Raw genomic sequence first — 24,268 nt, 5'->3', positions numbered from 1 at the left:
CATTAAGACTGTAGTTCTGCCTGATTATTTTCATATATAATTATTTTATTCTGAAAAAAAATTGGGAAAAAAACCATCCAGATGATTGTTGAAAAATGCTAAAACACGCTAAAATTTCAATGGATTTCACGAGAATGTGCTCGCATAAGTACGGCCCATTGTTATATAAAAAAATACTGCCAGGAAATGTGGTTCGATTTTGACAAAAATGACGTACTAACCTATGTCGATTTTTATGAATAAATTATGCTCATATTTTCAGAAAATTCAATAAAGAAGTCACTCATTTGCACTCAAACTGTAGTTCTTCCTGATTATTTTCATGAAAAATTCATTTATTCTGAAAAAAATGGGGGGAAAAACATCCACGTAGTTGTTAAAAAATAAACGCAAAAATTCCAATGGTTTTCACGAGAATGTGCTCGCCTAATACGGCCCATTGATTTATAAAGAAAAATACTGGCAGGAAATGTGGTTCGATTTTGACAAAAATGACATAAAATTCATTGTCGATTTTTATGAATAAAATTTCCTCATGTTTTCAGAAAATTCAATAAAGAAGTCACTCATTTGCACTAAAACAGTAGTTCTGCCTGATTATTTTCATGAAAAATGCATTTATTCTGAAAAAAAGTGGGGGGAAAAAACATCCACGTAGTTGTTAAAAAAAAACGCTAAAATTTCAATGGTTTTCACGAGAATGGGCTCGCCTAAGTACGGCCCATTGTTTTATAAAGAAAAATACTGGAAAATACTGTGGTTCGATCTTGACAAAAATGACATACTAACCTGTCGATTTTTACGAAAAAATTATGCTCATGTTTTCGTAACATTCAATAAGAATTCACTCATGTGCACTAAAACTGTAGTTCCGCCTGATTATTTTCATGAAAAAATATTTTATTCTGAAAAAAATGGAAAAAACATCCAGGTGATTGTTGAAAAATGCGAAAACACGCTAAAATTTCAATGGTTTTCACGAGAATGTGCTCGCATAAGTACGGTCCATTGTTTTATTTAAAAAATACTGGCAGGAAATGTGGTTCGATTTTGACAAAAATGACGTACTAACCTGTCGATTTTTACAAAAAAATCATGCTGTTTTTGGAAAATTCAATAAAGAATTAACTCATGTGCACTAAAACTGTAGTTCCGCCTGATTAAATGCCTTTATTCTGCTCAAAATTTAAACAAATATCTAGTTAGTAAGAAAAATATGCTATTCTGTCAAAAATTGGCAGAATAAAGGCATTTTTGTCGATTTTCATGAAATGCACCAAATCCATTTCTGCCCGATTATTTTCATAATACTTTTTTCCTGCAGAAAATGGTGAAAAAATATCGAGTATTTCAAAAAACCCAGATCCACCAACAGTACAGCACCACGGTACTTGTGCCAGTCTAGGTGCGCACTTTGTACAATACACGCAAGAGTAGGGTACGTATTGATTCACACATACAAATTCACAGCAGCTCAAAACTTCCAACAAAATGCAGAGACAGACATGCAACGGTACATCCATTGACATTTATTGTGCTGCATCCGAGCACTCCTAAAGTAGCGTTGACAGTAAATGTACAGCCGATGAGAAAAAGACACGTTTGTTTGTACAGATTATACTCATTTACAAACACCACCGAGCCTGGCATCGTCATGTGAGATTGCGCACGACACACTGCGCCACTGCGTGACCGTACGGCTAAGATGTGAAGGCATTGGTAACCGCGGTCGACTGGAGGACGCCTCCTTCACGTGTCCCCGGCTGCCTGCGGAAGGAAATGGCGTGCACGAGTAGAGGTGGTTGGGTCGGATCGCTTGGCAGCTCACAGCGGCGGCGGCGGTGGAACAGCGCTGGCAGCAGCCTGCGCGCTCCTGGCTGCCGCGGATTTCTGCTCGTAGTTGACAAGCTGCTGCCCCACCAGGTACCTGCCAATGGACAACGCCGTTAGCTCCACGCCAGCACACCGTCCGTTAGGCGGTGGCGTTACTCAGCGGTAAAAACGTATCAGGACCCTCACTGAGGCCTGAGACTCAGTGAGACTTTTGTGGGTAAACAAGCGCAGCAATACAAATAAATGTAATGGTTTGATGAAGATGTTGGTGGTGGTGTGGTGATGTGTGTGTTTTGGTGTTGGGGTGGTGTGATGGATATTGTGTGTGTGAAGGATGTGATAATGGTATGGTGGTGGGTACTGGGCATGGTGGTGAAAGCGTAGTGGTGGGTAGTGGTGTTGTGGTCGTGGTGTGGTGGTGATGTTGTGGTGGTGTAGTGGTTGTGGTATGGTGATGGAGCGTGGTGGGTAGTGGTGCAGCGGTGGTGGCGCTGTGGCGAAGTCTACTTGTCATTCTTGATGTGCTCGTAGAGGCGGCGGAATTGCTGAGCTTGAAAGGAGACAAATCCGAGCAACATCACCACCATGAGCACCAGCGGGTAAATCCTGCGCCGGACCAGCGTCTGCATCTCCGGCGCGGCCCCTGTCAAACCACGGAGCGACCGTCAAACAAGTCCCATGAACTGCGGCACCAACGGGAGGCCCTCATCCAGCAGCAGATTCACAAAGGGCTGGACTCGCACGCGTTTATTGAGGTGCATACTGGCAGGGAATATCTCAGTTGAATAAGGTGTAGTGTGGTTACACCACGGCTGACGCATGCCGCACCACACTACAGAAAGTAACCTTGGACACACGTGAGTCCACTTGAGGACGTGGGGAGCCAATTGAGCACACCGATCACAATAACAATCGTCGTGCTTCCCTCGTCCAGTGCCAAGCGCACAAGTGGGTAGTGGGGGCATGGCGAGTTCGTTAGGATGCGGCCTCACCCAGCAGCGGCACGGCGCCAGCGGCGATGACGTAGGGGATGCACAGGTAGAGCAGCAGCACGGTGACCACAGGCGCCGCCAGCTCGCGGATGATGAACCACAGGTTCATGTTGCGCAGCCCGTTCGCGTAGATCTGCAGCAAAGCGGGGGCAGCAGGGCTTCGCACACTGCTAGGCCAGGGCATCGCAACTCCAGTCCCCTCGAACCCCCCTACCACGGTCCGCGCCGTGTCATGATTATCAACACTTTGTACTGCTATAAAAACTCATTTTGCGATGCTGTGGAGCATAGGAATTCAAAGCATAAATAAGTGCAAATCCATTCTGCCTCCATAAGTAAAAATAAAATGTTTTTTTTGTCCATCAGCCTTTTCACCTTTCAAATCAATATTATCTGTATAATTTTCTATTCAAATTAATCCATTGCACATTGTAAAGCAACACCAATGAATGGACTAGGACAGGGTGCCTATAGACCAGGGGAGCAGAAAAGTTCTGTTCAGATCTGCACATGTTAACCACACGCAAGAGTCTTTCATCACGAGTTGTATTTCATCAGCGAGACCCAGCGCTCGCGTTTGGAATTTGTGGATGGTGCGAAGTGGAGTCCACTCGCCTGCTCGATGATGCTCTTGAGCCACCACTGCGGGCCCATGAGGGTGATGGCCGTGATGATCTTGGCGTGCAGGACTCCGAGTGCCCAGTTCTGGCCACGCGGGAACCACGCACACGGCACTCGGCGTAACCATCGACTCAACCCAGAATCCTCTACAATTTGGCTTTATATGGCAGCTACACACAACTGGGCCTCAACACGCTGTAAGCCAAAGTTTTGCAGTGGCTTGACCCAACCGTGCTACGCCATAAACCCTCACACTCCAATGCATGACCCAGGAGAAAACCTCCAGAGCTGCACAAGAACAAAGCCCGGTCACCCACTGACCGAATGGGTTTGAGTGGAAATGGCACGATGAGCCGATGAGGCCGATCAATCGACCAGGATTCATAGTCGACCGCTTGTCTTGCGGTCGATTACTTGGGCCCCTTTAAAAATGGTGGCTGCTGCCACATCCTGCCCCTCCAAAGGCGGGAAACCCCCACGCCCAGTGTGACGTCACTGATGAACCCGGTGATGTCACCAGACTTTGCCCATCACTTCTCGTCCAGCGGCACACATGGGAGCATAGGTGAGACTTTTTCCCAAATTATTTGAGGTATTTGATGAGTCTAGTAACTGAACCAACCACCAGTAATTGGACAGCCCAGCTCGAGTGTGAAGTTATCTCATCTCCACATGGCATCAGCATCACAACCAAGGCACAGGCCAAGCAGGCGAGTGCTACTAGTGCCAACCTGCGAACCCCAACATACATCCCATCAATCAACTCCGACAAGGTCCAAATCAGACGCCAGAAACAATAAATCCCCTTCCAATAATGTAACACTGCCTCCTCTATCTCCAGATAAGCTACCAAGTGTGAACATTGAAAACACTGATCATTTATGGGGACCTCCCTAACACGACGATTGCCTCTTCCTTGCTTGCAGTGTGCACCCACCCCCCCCCACAAACTACCCACCCACACACCCACCAGCACCCACCCACCGAAGCAACCACACAAACCACCCACCCACGCACCCACACGCATCCATCCACAACCACCCGCTCCCACCAGCACCCACCCACCGAAGCACTCGCAAAAACCACCCACCCATCCACTCACTCAACCATTGGACATCTGTGAAAAAGAGCTTCACAGCTCATCAGATTTCTCCAAGATAAATAAATATTCTGATGATTCTGATACACCCGCAACCACAAGTCCACCCACCCACGCACCCACCCACCCACCAATACATGTACCCAACCACCCGGCCACCGACGCACCTGCCAGGGAAAGAAAATTGGCGTCTGGTCCAGTGGCACCCGGAGAGGCGCCACCACCACCAGGTCAAACAGGATGCCAAGCAGCAGGGGCACAACGCCCGCCATCAGCACAGCCACCACCACGGACTTGATGAGCTGTTGGGAGTGGGCAGAGGGAGAACGACCACAGCTATTTCTTCCACACACCCCACGCACGCAAACATGCCCCACGCACGCATGCACACTCGCCCCACGCACGCAGACATGCCCCACGCACGCACGCCCCACGCACGCAGACACGCCCCACGCACGCACGCCCCACGCACGCAGACAAGCCCCACGCACGCAGACAAGCCCCACGCACGCACGCCCCACGCACGCAGACAAGCCCCACGCACGCAGACAAGCCCCACGCACGCAGACAAGCCCCACGCACGCAGACAAGCCCCACGCACGCAGACAAGCCCCACGCACGCAGACAAGCCCCACGCACGCAGACAAGCCCCACGCACGCATGCCCCACGCACGCAGACAAGCCCCACGCACGCAGACAAGCCCCACGCACGCAGACAAGCCCCACGCACGCAGACAAGCCCCACGCACGCAGACAAGCCCCACGCACGCAGACAAGCCCCACGCACGCAGACAAGCCCCACGCACGCAGACAAGCCCCAAGCACGCAGACAAGCCCCACGCACGCACGCCCCACGCACGCAGACAAGCCCCACGCACGCAGACAAGCCCCACGCACGCATGCCCCACGCACGCAGACAAGCCCCACGCACGCACAAGCCCCACGCACGCATGCCCCACGCACGCAGACAAGCCCCACGCACGCACACAAGCCCCACGCACGCATGCCCCACGCACGCAGACAAGCCCCAAGCACGCAGACAAGCCCCACGCACGCATGCCCCACGCACGCAGACAAGCCCCACGCACGCAGACAAGCCCCACGCACGCATGCCCCACGCACGCAGACAAGCCCCAAGCACGCAGACAAGCCCCACACACGCAGACAAGCCCCACGCACGCAGACAAGCCCCACGCACGCAGACAAGCCCCACGCACGCAGACAAGCCCCACGCACGCATGCCCCACGCACGCAGACAAGCCCCACGCACGCAGACAAGCCCCACGCACGCAGACAAGCCCCACGCACGCAGACAAGCCCCACGCACGCATGCCCCACGCACGCAGACAAGCCCCACGCACGCAGACAAGCCCCACGCACGCAGACAAGCCCACGCACGCAGACAAGCCCCACGCACGCATGCCCCACGCACGCAGACAAGCCCCACGCACGCAGACAAGCCCCACGCACGCAGACAAGCCCCACGCACGCAGACAAGCCCCACGCACGCATGCCCCACGCACGCAGACAAGCCCCACGCACGCAGACAAGCCCCACGCACGCAGACAAGCCCCAAGCACGCAGACAAGCCCCACGCACGCAGACAAGCCCCACGCACGCAGACAAGCCCCACGCACGCATGCCCCACGCACGCAGACAAGCCCCACGCACGCACACAAGCCCCACGCACGCAGACAAGCCCCACGCACGCAGACAAGCCCCAAGCACGCAGACAAGCCCCACGCACGCACGCCCCACGCACGCATGCCCCACGCACGCAGACAAGCCCCACGCACGCAGACAAGCCCCACGCACGCACACAAGCCCCACGCACGCAGACAAGCCCCACGCACGCAGACAAGCCCCACGCACGCAGACAAGCCCCACGCACGCAGACAAGCCGCACGCAGACAAGCCCCACGCACGCAGACAAGCCCCACGCACGCACGCCCCACGCACGCAGACAAGCCCCACGCACGCACGCCCCACGCACGCAGACAAGCCCCACGCACGCAGACAAGCCCCAGACGCACGCCACGCACGCAGACAAGCCCCACGCACGCAGACAAGCCCCAAGCACGCAGACAAGCCCCACGCACGCAGACAAGCCCCACGCACGCACGCCCCACGCACGCAGACAAGCCCCACGCACGCAGACAAGCCCCACGCACGCAGACAAGCCCCACGCACGCAGACAAGCCCCACGCACGCACGCCCCACGCACGCAGACAAGCCCCACGCACGCAGACAAGCCCCACGCACGCACGCATGCCCCACGCACGCAGACACGCCCCACGCACGCAGACAAGCCCCACGCACGCAGACAAGCCCCACGCACGCAGACACGCCCCACGCACGCAGACACTCCCCACGCACGCACACAAGCCCCACGCACGCAGACAAGCCCCACGCACGCAGACAAGCCCCACGCACGCACACAAGCCCCACGCACGCAGACACTCCCCACGCACGCAGACACTCCCCACGCACGCAGACAAGCCCCACGCACGCAGACAAGCCCCAAGCACGCAGACAAGCCCCACGCACGCACACAAGCCCCACGCACGCAGACAAGCCCCACGCACGCACACAAGCCCCACGCACGCAGACAAGCCCCAAGCACGCAGACAAGCCCCACGCACGCACACAAGCCCCACGCACGCAGACAAGCCCCAAGCACGCAGACAAGCCCCACGCACGCAGACAAGCCCCACGCACGCAGACAAGCCCCACGCACGCAGACAAGCCCCACGCACGCAGACAAGCCCCACGCACGCAGACAAGCCCCACGCACGCAGACAAGCCCCACGCACGCAGACAAGCCCCACGCACGCAGACAAGCCCCACGCACGCAGACAAGCCCCACGCACGCAGACAAGCCCCACGCACGCAGACAAGCCCCACGCACGCAGACAAGCCCCACGCACGCAGACAAGCCCCACGCACGCAGACACTCCCCACGCACGCAGACAAGCCCCACGCACGCAGACAAGCCCCACGCACGCAGACAAGCCCCACGCACGCAGACAAGCCCCAAGCACGCAGACAAGCCCCACGCACGCAGACAAGCCCCACGCACGCAGACAAGCCCCACGCACGCAGACAAGCCCCACGCACGCAGACAAGCCCCACGCACGCAGACAAGCCCCACGCACGCACACAAGCCCCAAGCACGCAGACACTCCCCACGCACGCAGACACTCCCCACGCACGCACACAAGCCCCACGCACGCACACAAGCCCCACGCACGCAGACAAGCCCCAAGCACGCAGACAAGCCCCACGCACGCAGACAAGCCCCACGCACGCACACAAGCCCCACGCACGCAGACAAGCCCCACGCACGCAGACAAGCCCCACGCACGCACACAAGCCCCACGCACGCACACAAGCCCCACGCACGCAGACAAGCCCCACGCACGCAGACAAGCCCCACGCACGCAGACAAGCCCCACGCACGCACACAAGCCCCACGCACGCACACAAGCCCCACGCACGCACACAAGCCCCACGCACGCAGACAAGCCCCAAGCACGCAGACAAGCCCCACGCACGCACACAAGCCCCACGCACGCACACAAGCCCCACGCACGCACACAAGCCCCACGCACGCACGTGTGACATGGGTTGACTCGCCGATGAGGATGTCAGGTGCCCACGAGGCTACGGAGTGGGGGCTGCGCAGAGCAGTGCACGCATATAAAGTGCTGGTCAAATGATCAACATGACCCGCATGGCATGGGCAGCGCCTCATCCAGCAGTGGATTTACATGGTGATCTACATGTACGAGGTTTCACAGGGAGAGGTTAATATTCTTGTCAAGCTCAGGGAGGCAAGACTGAGATGCATGGGTTAGATCGCGTAAATGTATAAATGTGTCGTTAAAACCTGCCACCACCCGACACAGCCAACTAGTAAGGGTTGTCACATAAACAGAACATGCCAATTCGTCACTAGTACAGCACACAACATTTACAATCTGAGTACGACGTTTCGCCAGTAATTACAACTAGCTTCATCAGGTGACAGCCAGATTTGTGGAGAAGTCTGTTTCGTTCCTTTTGAAGTATGGTGCCCTTTATAGGCATGCATTTAAATAATGTATTATTTTATTATTCGCTTCCACGCAGCACTAAGGCGGTAGCTATGCGAACGGTTCAAGTTATTTTGATATCTTTCAATTTCGATAGATTATCTAATTAGTCTTGGCCAGTAGTAGCTAGTTTTGCAGAGAACTTCAACATTATCAAAATCAATTGAGATGGTTTAGGAATGGGATGCAAAGAGGCAGAGGAGATGCAGCCAACAGGGCTATGGAAATTAGAGACATAGAGACCGTTGATTCACACAGAGACCCACAGACTCGCACGGAGACCAATACACTGCCCCAGAGACCCATAGACTCACACAGAGACCCATAGACTCACACACAGATGAGAAGGGCTATGGAGATGCTACCAATGCAGGGCAGGAGCAGAGGGAGGCAGAGGTTGAGAGATGGGAGGATGCGGTGGAGCGAGATGTGAGTCGAGTCAATGTGACCAGAGCAGAGGCACAGAACAAAAGCACAAGGAGAGGCAAAAGCCGAGCAGTTTCCCCCATGCAGTAGTGGGAGTTGTGGCTAGCAAGACGAAGTTCTCACTGAGTGGTCGTGTCGTGCGAGTGGGATAGAGAGTGAAGCCTGCCCTGCTGCAACACCACGGTGAGCGGCGTTGGGCACAGGCAGACAGCACCCACCAGCAAACTCCACTCCTTCACTTTCTGCAGCAGCACCGTGCGGCCCTGGGGCAGCCACGCGGCCGAGATGGTGATGGCCCGCGCTGCCACCCAGCACACGTAGAGGCCGCACGCGGCCGTGTAGAGTTCGTGGATGCGCGTCTCGCCCGTCCAGAACGACATGAGCCAACGTCCTGCCAGCACTGCGGTCATCCAGAGACCGCGTCGCACAAGCGGCGTCGGAAAGTAATTACGATTAAACTTTTACCGATGTCGTCGGCACCGCCGCGCACGGCTACTCGTTAGCAACACAGACACGCGATGACGCCACAGCGGGTCGTACAACAGGAGATGCTTTCCGATATGCGTTTGTCCTCGGAGGTAATTAGCGGTAACGGGGTTAGCTTCTGAGCCACTCAATGAGATGACGTGACATCATTAGATGCTGTGACACGTGACGACGTCACGGGGAGGTGAGGGGCATGCATGGCGTGTGACCAAACAGTTCCTAATAGCAGCACAACTTTAAACTAAAATATAATTTATACTGTGACGCCCATGTCACAGACAGGCAAATGGACCAATCTAAGGCATTACACATTTTCGACATCAGTTGGAAAATAGGTTTAGAACTCTTACCTGGTACAATAAGGCAGACAAGACTTGCCACCATTAGCGTGAAACACAGAAGAGCCAAGAGCATCATCACCTGCGAACAAACACCCATGACCACATGTAGGGACGACCACACTGCACCGACTACTGATATGAGCATTCTGTTTGCCAATTACAGCGCGTGCATCGCCCACGGCTCTCACCCGGGACGCAAAGTGGCTGGGCCGGTGGTACGGTTGGAAGCCCACGGGGCCTCCTTGCTGCAGCATGGCCTGATGTGCCATGTTGAGACCTCCCAGGGCTGGCGCCGCCGCCGGCGCCGCCGCGGGCGCCGGCATGGGCGGCGCTGCCGCCACCCCCTCCTCCAGCTCGGCGGCGTTGTTGTTGTTGTTGGGCCCCGGCTGGTGATCGGCACCGGCGTGCGGCTCCGTAGCGGTGTCTCCTTCAGCCTCGTCCCCAAGCAAATAGGAGCGCAGGTCCCTGAGACGCATGGTGCCAGTGCCACATATGCCATCAATCGCGAGTACAAGACAATATCTGCTTAGCACAGAGGTCTTTGTATCCAATGTTAACAGTCATTAATGATTTTTGGGTTAGGTCACGTAATGATCTGGCAAAATGTGTCATGAAGCAAATCCACCCAGCACAGCAAAACAAATTAAACTGTGTCGTGTACAAGCGATTAATGACGCAGTCATAATCAGCGAGTGAAACACCTGCATGCGTGACTTTAGTGTGAATACGGCGAGGGTAATAGTGTTTATGAGACACGACGTGGCAAGGACCGCGAAAGACGACCAGGGTTTGCGCGCGTGCGAGACGACTGTGAACTGCGGTGAGCGACGGACCGCACGGCGCTGAGCGCGCGACGCGGACGACTCACAGGAGTCGGCCGGCGGCGAGTGTCCACGCGCGCACCAGGCCCTTGAGCCACTGGCGTGTGTGGCCCTGCTCCAGCAGCGCCGGCAGTACCACCTGCAGCAGCAACAGCTCCAGCGATAGCTCACTCACAGGGGCGTCGCTGCGCACGGCACACGGACAACCACGTTAGGCCAGCCGGGGCGATACCCACGCACGCACGGTGCGACAACGTACGAATGTCAGCAGTGCTCTCAGCGGCGTTGTGCTTCGGCACCTGTAGAGCATGACGTTGTAGGGAAGGAACGTTGGCAGGAGAGACTTTATTATGTGGATGGGCATCCACAGCATGAGCAGCACGATGGAGCCAAACACAATCTGCCGAGAGAACAGAGTCCACGTCGTTGGCATTTTCCATCAATTTTATCCCAACTGCGCTGTCGGCATCGGCTCACGAGACGAGGTGTCCGTTTGCGTATTCGCACGGCTGTGCACTGATTAGTGTTTGATAACAGCCCACGGAAGCGGCTACCACAGAGCTACCTCTGACATAAAGGACCTCGAAACAGAAGAGGGTAGCACTCCGGCAACCATTTCACGTCAACATTTATTAATTTTCTAGTACAATATGGCGTTCTTATTTGAAAGGGTAAAATATGTTTTAGCGACAGATTTTGCCGTAAAAAAATAAGACGCAACCAAAACCCGAACCGGCGCTCACCACGGAGAGGATGAACCTGCGAACGTGTCGGTAAATCGGCAGGTGGATCATCTCCTGTACGGGGTTGAAGTCTGGATCGTTGAGGTTTCGGAGAAACCACAGAAGTCCCGGTCGCAAAACCTACACAGTGAAAACACGAGATACAGTGCTCATTGAGCACAGCAAACTACCATCGACATTACCGAGCGCACAAATGCAGCATTGTAATATATGTACAACCCTTTGTCAATCCACTGTTGGATGAAGGGCTACCCACACGAGGTCAGTCATGAGAGTTGTGTTACAATTCCTAACCACAATTGTCAGTTCGGATCGGCGAAGGAAGGGCGACCAGAACCAGTTCAGATACGTGGCTGGGAATCCAACTCTTTTCACGGGGTTTGTAGCATGTGCTGATCGCTGCCCCACCACTCCACCCCTACACGTGCTCAGTAAACACACCCCGGCATTACCGACGTCACCGACTGCGCAAACTACGCACCGCCACATAAATTGCCAGGTTTCCCTTACAAAGGAGACGTCTGCATTTCCAGCCACTGCGTGGTAGAGAAGGCTGCACCCCGTACGCAGATTCAACCGCACCGAGCTGACCGCGAGCGAAGCTTTCACGGCATCTAAACTCGCCGTACGCCCGACGTGCCGCAACGGCTCGGGGGCCCGCGTGGGCCGACAGGTCGCGACGCACGGCGGCTGGTCGCGCTGTGCGGAGCCGTCGTGCCGCGAGGGCCCGGCCACCGGTCAGTGCCGCACCTCGCGCAGCAGCAGGATGAAGGCGGCGAAGTAGAAGACGTAGACCATGCCGACCAGCCAGTGCAGGAACATGGTGGTGCCCGGCGCCGACTGGAAGCTCGCCTCTCGATCCTTCAGCGTCGCGTCAAACATCTCCTGCTCCGACAAACACACATTGTCATCATCCTTATTGTCATCATCATAATTGTCGTTAACAGGACCACAATCACCATCTTCTCACTCGTTTACTGCCTTTATAGCATTGGACAGCACATTTGCAAAGAATGGGCAAAAACACAACAGAAACTCTATTTTGATGCCAAAAAGGTGAATGCATAAAGTAAATGTTGATTTCTGCTGCCATTACCAGTGAACAAATGTCCAGCCACCAGCCGCAGATGAGTGGGAACACCCCGATCTCCACCACGACCAGCAGAGACACCTGACACAGAAGCACAGCACCAGGGCACATGGTGCAGCAGCACTGATATTAAACAGCCATGCCCCCTGCTCCATCGCAAACCAAAACAAGACCCTCTCGATGTAGTTAGGGTCTAAATGCAACTGCACGTGAAAGACGCTGTATATCGCAGCATGGGCACGGTCACCACCGCTCGCTATTCAGACCAAGCCACTCCGCTGCAAGGGGGCCACGCCCCGGTGGCAGCTGTCGAAGGATGTTTAGGGGTCGCTTCTGAATATCTACATTATAGATATTATTTTCTCATGGTAAAGAACGGCCGAAGTAACTCTGGATCGATAAGAAGGGAAGATCAGGCGCAGGAGGAGAGGGAGGTTTTGAGCCAAGATTTGGAAATCTGGAGGTACCTTGACCACAACGTAGCCGAGACCAAGGATCCGCTTGGAACGCTGGAACCTCACCAGCGACGCCAGGGCCTGGGTTGGGACCGCGAGTCAAGGACGACAGCCACAGGCTTGCGCCACACACCGAGGCTAGGGTCAGGATATCGTGAAACTGTGTTTTGAGTTGTTATAAATGTTGACAACAAATAGTTCTCAAGTGTCACAGTTTATCGGTGTTAGATTGTAAGGTCTATTGCAAATTCACTCAGAATGCGCACGGTCTGATCATATTTCAAAAGCTAAGTAGTGTTGAGCCTGAATAGTGCTCGGATGGGTGACCGCCGTGCATAGGCCAGGCGTTGTTGTTGGCTGCGTCGGGGCTACATCGTCAGCAGTGCAGAAAAATGCATTGTTCTACCGTACTATTCCACAACAGCTTTCCTCCAACGCCATCACCAACCGGCACTAAACGGCGTGGTGAAGTATGGTCAAATGATCCACGTGCCCCGCATGGCGTGGGGAGACCCGCATCCAGCAGTGGATTGACAAAAGGACTGTGCTGTTCGTCCATCCACCCATCATCGGTACGAGCCGTGGTTTGGGAGGTTGACGGTCACCATGCGCCAGCCTCGCACGTGCGTCGTGTGCGCGTCGTGATGCGTGCAATGCTGCAGCAGCAGCTACAAGCTGGGACGTGTCCCGCGAATTGTGGCCGTGGCGGAGGATACGTGGAAGAGCACGAGCGCAAGGGCGAGCAGCACGTAGCCCACGATAGTGGTGATGAGGCCCTCGAAATGCGAAGCTGCCACCTGGTGGCAGAGACCACGAACACACGGGCACATCACCTTCACACACACACACATGCAGACAGGAGCACAGATACTGGAATACTTTACAATGTGGATTAGCGCAGCAACTAAATATGACAGTATCTCAAGATATGGTACAGAAACTGTGGGCACGTTTATTAAATAGGGAGTGAGGCAGTCTTCAAGCCTGGACTGAACAGGGGCAGGCAGCCATCTTCACGCAAGACTGGAAAGACCCCTCCCATACGCAGGCACACGTGTGCACATTCATCAACCCACACATGAACACAAACACATGCATGCACAGCAGGTGACAACACAACATCTCAGCGTCTCAGCACCAACCCTAACCGTGAAACGATACGATCCGGTGCTGGTGCTGTTTTCAGAGAGTGTGTTGCAGCCTTGACGATACTATCGAGTGGCCGAGCGTGCAGGACGGGACATGGAGGCTCACGAGGGTATGGCAGTGACTGTGTGCATCGTCTGATGCAGGAGAGTTCTACTCACATGCTCCTTGACTCCCATGGCCACCACAGAGAAGTGGCCCACGTGGTAGGGGCAAAACGCTGCAACAGGACGAGATTTTCGGAGAATCAGAACATATTTCCGCACAATTATTTATTTTGATTAAGATTGTCTACCCAGAAAAGCCTCACCGAGTCTCAAGACTCTTTATCAGGAGGGTCCCACCAAATAATTTGCAGTATGGGCTGAAGGACGGTGACACGGCCCAGTGGTGGAGCATTCGCTGCTTGTTGCAGAGGTTCGCAGTGTGAATCCAGCGGCCGCCCTGGTTAATACCGTGGGTGTGTTAACCGTAATATTACTACTGCGCCATCCGCTTCACAGTGGACTTTAAAGATCGCATGACATAATTCGCAAGAGAAGGCCATTGTGTGCCAGTATTGGAGTCCAAAGTTGCCAAATTAAATCATTACACTGCAGATGACTCCATTAGGACGATAGACGCAGCAGCAATAATCGCCCCCCTACTAGCGGACAAATGTCCCAGGTCCCTCCTGCAAATGAGACTCGTCCTGGTCACCTGGGTTCTCATCTTGTGACATTAAATGCACTCGATACTTGCTGTGTGTCATCCCAAAGGAGTTTTATGCAGGTAACCTTCAGCAGGGGGATGTTTGGGTATTTCTTTCTTCAGAAAAATGGTTCTAAAATGTACTTGACATCTTTGTAAGTTGCTTGAGAGGCCTTCTAAGTTATCTGTGCCTTTGAAGCCAGTGTGGAATTACACGCGAGTGGTGTAGAATTTGGCAAAAACTCACCAAACACCAAAATGAAGAGGGTGTTCAACGACACGACCCAGAAGACGTGTTCCTGCAACCACAAACGTCACTCGAGTCTCAGAGCACAGGCCGGGCGAACCACGTATGTGTAACGTGTAAAGGCCCTTCATGCAGTGGTGGATTGACAATGGGCTGTAAATGATTATGAATGTGGTTCCGCTCTGTGTAATATCCCACAGAGGAAGAAAAATATTCTTACCAGAAACACGAGGGATCCATCAAGGCCGAGCATCTGGAAGGAATTCACATGGCGCGACGCATGACACGAGTCCCCAGGTCTCCCCGACCCTGTGCGTGTCTCAACGTGCATGTGTTAAAGTGTGATGGACATATGAACCGGCTTCTCCTAGGTTGACTCAGTATTAAATAGCTAGTACAGCGTGTAAAAATCAGCACTGGGGAGACAAAGGTGGTCGGGAGTGATGTAGGTCACACACCCCTCACGTGCTATGCAAGCCTTCGTAAAAGCTCGCTAACGGCACTTGCCCCGACAGCCTGTATAGGCTACATGAGGAATGTTTGTCTTTGAATGCGCGTGTCCTCTCACCCGCTCCCACGTGAGCTCCTCTGCCGCTCGGTCCCACTCCAGCGCGTTCCAGTTCCCTCCTTCAAACAACACAGAGCAGATGAACTCCCCACAGGTGCAGAGCTGAGTACACCACCGCAAGAGGCATGGATGAATGCACTACCGACAAAGTGCAGGAATTCGTCCCCTGACAACGTGTGTAGGAATGGATGAGCTACTAATGGGGGTAAAAGAATGACCGACACATCATGTGACCGAATGAGATACCTTGGGCAGCACCATCAACACCGTCAGCTGCAGCTTCATCTTCTACGTTCTCTTCTTCCTCCCCATCCCCCACCTCCACCTCCTCCTCCAGCTCCCCCTCCACCTCCTCTTCCTCCTCCTCCTGCGGGCCCTCCTCGACGTCCCGCGGCCCTGGTGCGCCATCCCCCGCGGGCTCAGCCACAACGGGAGGCACGACCCCGTCCTGGGGACCTGCGCCCTCCGCCGCTCCTCCGCCCGCCGGCTCTCCATCCTCGGCTCCATCTCTGGCCGGTGGTGCCCCCAGATCGACGACCTCTTCAGCCTGTGCCCAGTCCCGTCGGTAACACAAGCCCCAGGTAAACCGGACAAGCTCACAGGAAAGCGCTGCAACGCACGGCTAACAGAGCGCTGCCAACCAAACACCAACAATACAGACGTCCCCTCTTCACAAACTCCACTTCTCTTCCACATGCCAAACCGACTGTGGATCCAAAGGGGGTGATGGGGGTGATCGCCCACCTCAAATAACATTTCAGCACTGCAGCCACCCCCTGCTTGGCAAGTTTCAAGGAGGGGGCGCCAGACATCCTAATGCAGGACCCTCACATTTATCATACATAAACCAGCAATCCAATCCTTTGATCTGAACACAATAACAAGTAAAGGCATGCGCAGCAGACACCCCTCCACACGTCGCTCGCGTAACCGCACTGTGCGGTCGCCGGTTTTCAATAGGATCGTGTGACAATGGAGAACATCGACTGCGCGATCTTCCCTTGCCAGGGGAACGCTGAGGAGGTTTAAGTGTTGCATCACCGCCTCGACGTCACAAGCGGGTCACGAGGCGTGCCCGTACAGCGCCCGAGCGTTCACGCCAGCGGGCCCACCGCGACGCTCACCTGCGCGTCATGCGGCGCTGGCTGCCCGGGGCCGTTGTCGTTCGCGTTGGGATTGACGTCGAGGTTGGCGTTAGGGTTGGCGTCAGGGTTGGCGTTGCGCGCCTGCTGGTTCTGCTCCAGCCAGGGCGGCGCCCCCCCGTGCAGGATCTGCTCGCGCAGCCACACGAGGCTGATGAAGGCGCACAGCGTGCACGTCACCACGAAGCAGCCCTGGAAGCAGTCGGCCAGGAGATTGTCCCTGCAGAGGATCACCGCGACACGGGGAGAGAAAAACAGCATGGCTGCGGCAGCGCACGAACGCGAGTGTGTGTGTGCGAGCAAGCTGTGATGTATGAATCAAAAACATTGACACCAAGAGAATGGAAAAACAGACGGTAAGGGGTCAAAGCATGGAGATATGCATGCTTGGAAAGACACGGATACAGAAAGAGAAACACGTGGATACGGAAATAGTGACATCATAATGACAATTAATAAAAGAAAATGTGCCTGGGCATGACGGACGATGGCCGATGAACAGAATTGAATGAAAGCCAGAGGAGGACCGTGCGGAGAAGGAGCAATGAGATTGGTGTAAATGCAGGAGTGAGATGACTGGCAGCAGCACCGGACAGTGAGGAATGGCAACCATGTGGGGAGGCCTTCATCCAGCAGTGGCTAGAGAATGGCTGATGATGAGGACTAAGCAGCAAATGTGCAAGTAAACATTCTGAGTTGACAAAACAGCCACGCTGAATCAGAATGTGTGTTGGTAAACTGTAATGGTCGCTCACGTATATTTGGATATAAAGTATCAGTAGATTTATGAAATGACATACATCAGGGCCGGGGACTATTTTCTTACCAACGTCTGAATAGGGCTTTCAAACATCTTAAGTGGAGCCACACCTCAATTACACCGCAGCGCTATTTAATAACTTCGCAAAACACTTTGAGGGCTCATTGCATTTCTAAATGCAACGCAATATTCCCCTTTCATACCCAATTTGTAAGGCAAAATACTTATAGTGACGGATAAATATTGTTTGCAGGCCGTTTTGAATCGGTAGGCCTGTTCCCACGGGCATTAGGTTCTCCATTCCTGGCAGACATCACAAGGCTCCACAACAGCCATATGAAACATTTTGTTTGTGCACAAGTCAACAAAAATATGTTCCCATGCTTACACAACATTATACTGAAATTGTCCTGGTTTTGTTTGCACCCTGTTTGTCACTTACAGAGCAGAGGCTCTTTTCTTTACTGAAAACGAACGTGTGAAAAGTGTTTTTGGAGACAGAGCGAGAGTACATTATGTGACCTCTGCCAGGGAAATCATTTGAGCACAACGCCAAAAGCTGAAGAACAAAACGGGATTCGCAGCTCAAGAATCTCCAGGGCAAACAAGGCGGTGTTCGCACACAATACATCCCACAGCCTGCCACAAGCCAGCTGTGAACAAGTGAGTCTCTAACCAAGCCTGAACTCAACCAGGAATTCAGCTCAACAGACTTCAGACAATGCATTATTTTTATTTTATCGAAGTGCAATTCCAGAAAGTACACTCCATCACTATGGCCAGGTGGCTCAGCGGTAGAGTGAGCGGCTTGCAATCAGAAGGTTGTGATTTAAAATACTGGTTGGGGGTTGCCTCAAACCATCATCCCTTTGAGGTCGATAAAATAAGAAACACTTTGTGGGGAAGTCAGTAGTGGTAGTCCTATGGATAGACTCGCGCCCATCAGTAGGAATGCGAAAATTCCCCTGCTGGCTCATGGCTGTGAAGAGGCCATGATCTCCATCTCAATGCTCATTAGAGCAGGAAATTACATCTTTTGACACAACACAAACTGTTCAATAATGCTGTTAAAAGATGGAGTGAGTGAATGCCTGAAATTAAATGTTGTGTATTAATCACATGAATAATTTAGTACATGCGGTACGAGTGCCATCCTCAGCGCAAGGCTGGCACGAAAGCGCTATGTTTCACAGACAGCAGACGGTGATGTGGTTACGTGTTATCCAAATTGATAAATTTGCATGTAATTTTTTTATTATGCAAATTTGGAACATGATGCCGGCACACAACGGCCTACTCGTTTCAAATTACTTCAGGGGATCTTTTAATGTTCACTGTAAAGCATAAGGCATGTTTATTTAAAATAAATACACCCGCTGTAATAACAAGGGCGGCCGGCTGGATTACACCGCGAACAGCTACAACACGCAGCTAAAGCGCTACCGCTGGGCTGCGTCACCGCCCCCAAGTAAAACCGCAGGTGCAGCGATGTAATGGTGAACAACCCGGGTGTTGATTGTCGGTGCTCTCTCACGTAGAAAGAAGGTCCAGGGGCAAGGTCAGCAGGGAGCTCACGGAGCCAGTAAAGAGACACTTGTAAATGCGGCCTGAAACATAGCAGAGGTTACGGGCATGAGCGTGCACTCACACGTGGCAAGCAGAGATGCTGGGAACAGGGCAAAACTAAAGCGCTTCGAACATCCCTACTTAACATTCTGGCGCGCAAAATCAGCGCACGCTATTTAATCACTGGGCAGCCAAATGAGATAAGCTCTTTGATGCCAGACAACTGGATAGGTGCAGTAAGCATGTTAAGAGAGCGTGCTTTGAACCTCCACAATGCACCGCGTGGCTGCAGGAACTAAACAGCTGCACATACTGGCTCTGTGGGTGCACACGCTGTGCACTGTAAACACGCAGGCTCTGCAGCCTCCAGCTTCAGGGCGAAGCTGTTCCAGGCCGGTTAGAGACGGTTACAGTCGGATGTGGTGACACACGGTTGCCTCTGGACACAAGGGTTGGTGGATCATACGGATTCAACTACTTTCCAAACCCACTGGGCTGCGACACAGCCAGAAGGTGGCAACCAAACATGTGGGTTCAAGTACCCATCTGTGCAGCCCTTTGTCACACCCCTCTCATGCAATGGGCTTTTTCTACATTATTCTTTTTTGCTTCAAAATTCAAAATCATTCTTAAAACTTCATTGGCCAAATATACCAAATGCAGAACCCTCCTGAAATAGGATCCTGAGACTTAATGGTGAACTCCTGGAGAAATAATAAAGTTTAATTAAACACAGACCATGATCAGATCGGCCCAGAACATGCCCGATCCCATCAGATCTCAGAAACTAAGCGGGAATGTGGCTGTGGTACATTATGGGCAGCTTAAGGCACTGCAACAAAACCCACTAATGTACTGCACTTATATGCTCCTATGTCTATGCACCCCACCTTAATCAATCCACACTGATCAGCGTCGCGAAGTATAATCAAACAACCCCCATGACCCACAGCGTGGGAAGGCCCCCATCCACCAGTAGACTGGCAAACTGTGCTGTGCATCATCATCAGTAACCATAATCAATCCACTGCTGCATGAAGGCCTCCCAAAGCGCACGCCTTCTCCCACAGTACACGTGCGCACACACACGATTCAACACATCACCCTACATAAAAGCGCAACGGCGGTCCCATTTTCTCAAGAGTTGTGGGCGCGCACGTGCGTCCGGGGTTCCGGGAGTCGCGCTCGCCGCTCACTCACAGGCGGTGAGGGGCACGACCCCGAGCCAGGCGAAGGCCACGAGAGTGTAGTGCAGCCAGAAGCGAACGCCCGTGCACACGCTGCGGAACAGCCCCGCCAGGATGTCGCGCAGCGGCAGCCGAGACGGCATGTCGGGCGAGTAGACTGCACGCGGGCACACACGAGACGCCGTGGGGGTTAGAAGACAGGCGGACAATATTGGGTTCAAATCCAGGTTTCACTCGTCTCTGATTAAACTGGGTTCTCAAGTGTGAACGCGCAAAAAAAACGCCATTGAGTATTTCTTTCTCCATTTAATTTGACAAAATTCCGGGCTCTTGAGAATTAAAAATATTGGTTCGACTGTTGTGCGACGAACATTACTCTGTGGTAGGGTGGTTGGAAGCCGGTCAGGTGCGAGCATGTGAATGTTATCCATTCGTCTGAGGGTTTTCTGCAGCTACAGTAGTCCCTTGGTTAACAGTGACATCGGTTCATGGTTTTTCGGTTAATGCTTCACCTCCCATAGAACCCCATGGTTTAGACTAATGTTAATATATTGATTCGCGGTATGTTTACGTTATGCATGCGGGAGCCAACTTAGGCCAATCGGAGCACTTGTAAGTGGGGCTGAGCCATGCCCTCAGCCAATCAGAGATGCCCATTTATGAGCGTTTCGACCTCGACTGGCTTTGTTTACATTATGTTTTCTGTTTTGCCAGTGGAAACAGTTATCTTGCAGATTCAGTGATTTTTACTTATTTTTCAACTTATAAGTGAATTCAATGAACACTTATTTTGGTAAAACAGTAGTTTTCGTGGAACGGATTAAGAACGTTAACCGAGGGTCTAGTGTAATGTTTTCCTCCTGCATGCAAAACACAAAAAGGAATAGGCAAAAAATTCCAATCCAGCACCCTCCTCCTTGTGCTTCCTGCTGCCATCACAACCCATGCAAACAGTGGCCACGCCCACTAAGATGATCACAGTTAAAGCACATCTTGGTTCAGAGAAAGTAATTCCAACGTGGACTTACTTGGTGTAAACGCAAATCTGTGCTTGCACAGCTCGCAATATTCCTTCTTGCTGTGCTTCAGCCATTGTAGCAAACTGTGGACACCAGTGAATATAACTCAATGAACACAGCAATTTGAACATTCTCTTCTAAACACAATCATTTGCAAGGATTCTGCATCGGCTTTCCATCACATTCGTCCTCCAAAGAGTTGAATTAGCAGTAATAACGTTACTTTCACAGACGCACCACCATATGAAGTCACAAGGCGTCTGGGCGTCACTGCCTTGCCTGAAAAGGCTTATTTATGTCATGTTGGTTTTTATAGCAAAGTTTTTGGCAACATTTGTATAAATGTGTCTGGTTTTCTATAAAGACAGTCTCTCATTACAATACAGATTTATATGAACATTTAATTTATGAGAGTTATCGTGTACCCCCTACGCAACAGATTAACAGACGGACAGAGCTAATTGGATAAAGTTAAACATTAATAACAGTGTATAACAAGCGTCAGCACAACTCTTGCTGAGATTATGATGAGGCACTAAATCATTGGCCCGATGACAGCTCCATCCATCCGTCTCTGTGAGCACTAGCTCTCGGCACAAGCTCCCGAGATGTTCCCCGTGCCAAGCTGGCTCCACTCCTCGCATCACTGCAGCGACGCGGACGTCCACGAGGGCGGGGTTCACGCGAGGCTGCAGACGCACCAGTCCTGATGGATGTACTTGATGCTGCCCGTGCACACGCACGGGTGGTAGAGCGGCTTCTCGGCGGTGCCTTCGGACCGGCACACCCGGCAGATGTCGCCTGTCAGCGGGCACAGCGGCAGCGGGGAGCGCGGTCACCACGGGCCGAGCGTCCACCCCCACTCATCAACACCGCCTCTCGCTAATGTGACGCTGTATTTACGCCCCAAATAAGCACGCGGCATTGACGGGCACGACCAATACGTGCCAGCGCCTTTGGCAATCGCAATCCACGCATCCAGCGCGGGGACGGTGACGCATACACACTTGGCAAAGAGGTCTCACAATGCGCTTGTGTCCGTCACGGGGATGGCAAGGCACACTTCATGAACAGGGTCAAAACACAGGCGTGCAGGAGCCGCACTTCTTCACTGCCAAGGGCTGCACAAAGTGGCACGAGTCGCAGGAGCAGTACCCTATCTACATCCACGAGGCGTTAACATAACGCTGACATCCAGAGGCTGCACTGCCTTACTATACGCATGCACGCAACAAAGCAGTAGCATCGGCTTTCGTGGCAGTAGCAGCATCAGTATCTATACAGTTCATACAACAACGACAGCTCCACACCCCTCACTGCCAGAGGCTGTGAGCGAACGATGTTGAGGCTTAGGCAAGGTGCTGATTCACCCTGACCCCCCCCTCACCCACTGACCCCCCTCACCCTGACCACCCCTCACCTACTGACCCCCCTCACCCTGACCCCCCTCACCCGGACCCCCCCTCCCACTGACCCCCCCCCCCTCACCCACTGACCCCCCTCACCCTGACCCCGACCCACTGACCCCCCCCCTCCCACTGACCCCCCCCCTCCCACTGACCAGTGGCCCAACCTCTCGGGGGGCATTTCCCCGTCTTGAGGTGCTTTTTGAACCTGCGCAGTGAGACTCCAATTTGTAGATAACGACCCTCGGCCCAGAGCCATAACGACAAGCCGAGTGACCCGAGACTCAGCCCTGTGACCTCGTAATACAACCATAACCCCAATCCCTGTGACCTCGTAATACAACCATAACCCCAAGCCTCGTGACCTCGGAATGAACCCCGAGCCCCAAGCCCTGTGACCCGAGGCAGGCTGCTCTCTGCCTGCCATGGCCGCTCACCCCCGGGCGTGAGTCGCCGCCCCTCAGGCCACCCCGAGCCCGCGGCCTCTGTGCGGGGTCGCATCAAACGCCTCGCTTCGACGTCTCCTCCCGCGGGATGGGTTCGCCACATTTGATTAAAGGCCCCCGTCTCCATGACCGAACAACCACTTATCCTTGACCCCCTAGCCCGGAACCCCAAATCCGTAGCGCTGACCCCTATCCCAGACCCCGACAATATCAGCCTCCTAATTCCCGACCCCCATCACCTCTCACTCTGACAGCCGCCCCGACACAAACCCCACCGACCCCAACGCCACTCCCGGCCCGGGCCCGAGTGCCCCGCGCTCCCTCCCCTCTTTCCTGCCCCGTCCCCCCGGGCGCACGCGCGCCGTGGGCTGGGGCGGCCGGGGGGGACACCGAGCGGGGAGAGGGCTCCGATTCCCGGCTTCACCGTCGTCTGTGAGGGCCTCCATAGCACGAGGGTGCTTCCTCCGATCCTGTCAGCGCCGCGGCAGCATGGTTCGCGACTCCCGCGAGCCCCTGCAGACCCCCGTGGGTCCCCTCGACGCCGCCCCAGTCGAATCGCCGAGCGCGGCTCTGGCTGAGGCTGGATGCGCTCCGAGCCTCCGGTTCTTGGGTTCCCCTCGGCACGCGCGCCCCCCCCCCTCCCAGTGGCCGAGGCCGGTATTGGGGTTCACGACCACGCGTCCCGGACACGGTGCCCATGCCAATCCACGGCTGGATGAGGGCATCCCCACGCCTGACATCATCAATTGTTATCATGATTCACACACGAGGCAGGGCCGGATTATCCCAGTAGCAAAAATAGCTACATATGTAGTAGCTACGGGCCCCGCACTTTCAAGGGCCCCGCACTTTCAAGGGCCCCGCACTTTCAAGGGCCCCGCACTTTCAAGGGCCCCGCACTTTCAAGGGCCCCGCACTAAATGCTTCCAAGCTATCAATTCCGGCTCAGTGATTCTGCACTTGCTCTATTACTATAATACTATACTGCCTTCAACTTTTATGAACGACTAGGTGTTGAGGTTAGCGATTTGTCGTATTGTCTGTATAGCGAATGAAAAAATGCAACTACTTTACTATGCAAATTATTGGG

General features: G+C 53.8%; 1 protein-coding gene across 2 annotated transcripts; it reads right to left on the bottom strand.

Moving 5' to 3' along the window:
- Window positions 1–1,509: 1,509 nt before the first annotated feature.
- Window positions 1,510–23,788, bottom strand: LOC133350977 (E3 ubiquitin-protein ligase MARCHF6-like). Of its 2 annotated transcripts, none has more exons than XM_061565842.1 (26): window positions 23,603–23,788; window positions 22,028–22,127; window positions 21,336–21,409; window positions 20,321–20,464; window positions 19,089–19,161; window positions 16,777–17,014; window positions 15,899–16,199; window positions 15,653–15,711; window positions 15,305–15,337; window positions 15,085–15,136; window positions 14,309–14,367; window positions 13,718–13,834; window positions 13,014–13,082; window positions 12,553–12,627; window positions 12,207–12,341; window positions 11,457–11,576; window positions 11,013–11,113; window positions 10,761–10,898; window positions 10,081–10,357; window positions 9,902–9,971; window positions 9,284–9,465; window positions 4,713–4,847; window positions 3,441–3,530; window positions 2,826–2,958; window positions 2,341–2,476; window positions 1,510–1,927 (listed from the first exon to the last, which is right to left on the bottom strand). In XM_061565842.1, the coding sequence occupies exons 1-26, from the start codon at window positions 23,622–23,624 to the stop codon at window positions 1,825–1,827; spliced, it is 3,036 nt and encodes a 1,011-aa protein (XP_061421826.1). In that variant the 5' UTR covers window positions 23,625–23,788; the 3' UTR covers window positions 1,510–1,824. The 2 variants fall into 2 exon arrangements, with proteins under 2 accessions (XP_061421826.1, XP_061421827.1); XM_061565843.1 differs by having other exon boundaries at window positions 13,718–13,798.
- Window positions 23,789–24,268: the final 480 nt, after the last annotated feature.

The sequence above is a fragment of the Lethenteron reissneri genome, chromosome 35 (assembly GCF_015708825.2).
Source record: "Lethenteron reissneri isolate LAM-NWPU_2019-01 chromosome 35, ASM1570882v1, whole genome shotgun sequence".
In the NCBI taxonomy this organism is placed as follows: Eukaryota; Metazoa; Chordata; class Hyperoartia; order Petromyzontiformes; family Petromyzontidae; genus Lethenteron; species Lethenteron reissneri.
This window is presented reverse-complemented; position numbering and strand designations above follow the sequence as displayed.

What these genes read in the sequence shown, in the direction of transcription:
- LOC133350977 (XM_061565842.1), bottom strand. Translation starts at nt 23,624, where the DNA reads ATGGAGGCCCTCACAGACGACG. An exon ending in GGTCGTGCCCCTCACCGCCT is followed by an intron (nt 19,162 to 20,320) that starts GTGAGTGAGCGG and finishes GCTATGTTTCAG; the next exon opens with GCCGCATTTACAAGTGTCTC. An exon ending in TCAAGAGCATCATCGAGCAG is followed by an intron (nt 2,959 to 3,440) that starts GCGAGTGGACTC and finishes GCTTTGCTGCAG; the next exon opens with ATCTACGCGAACGGGCTGCG.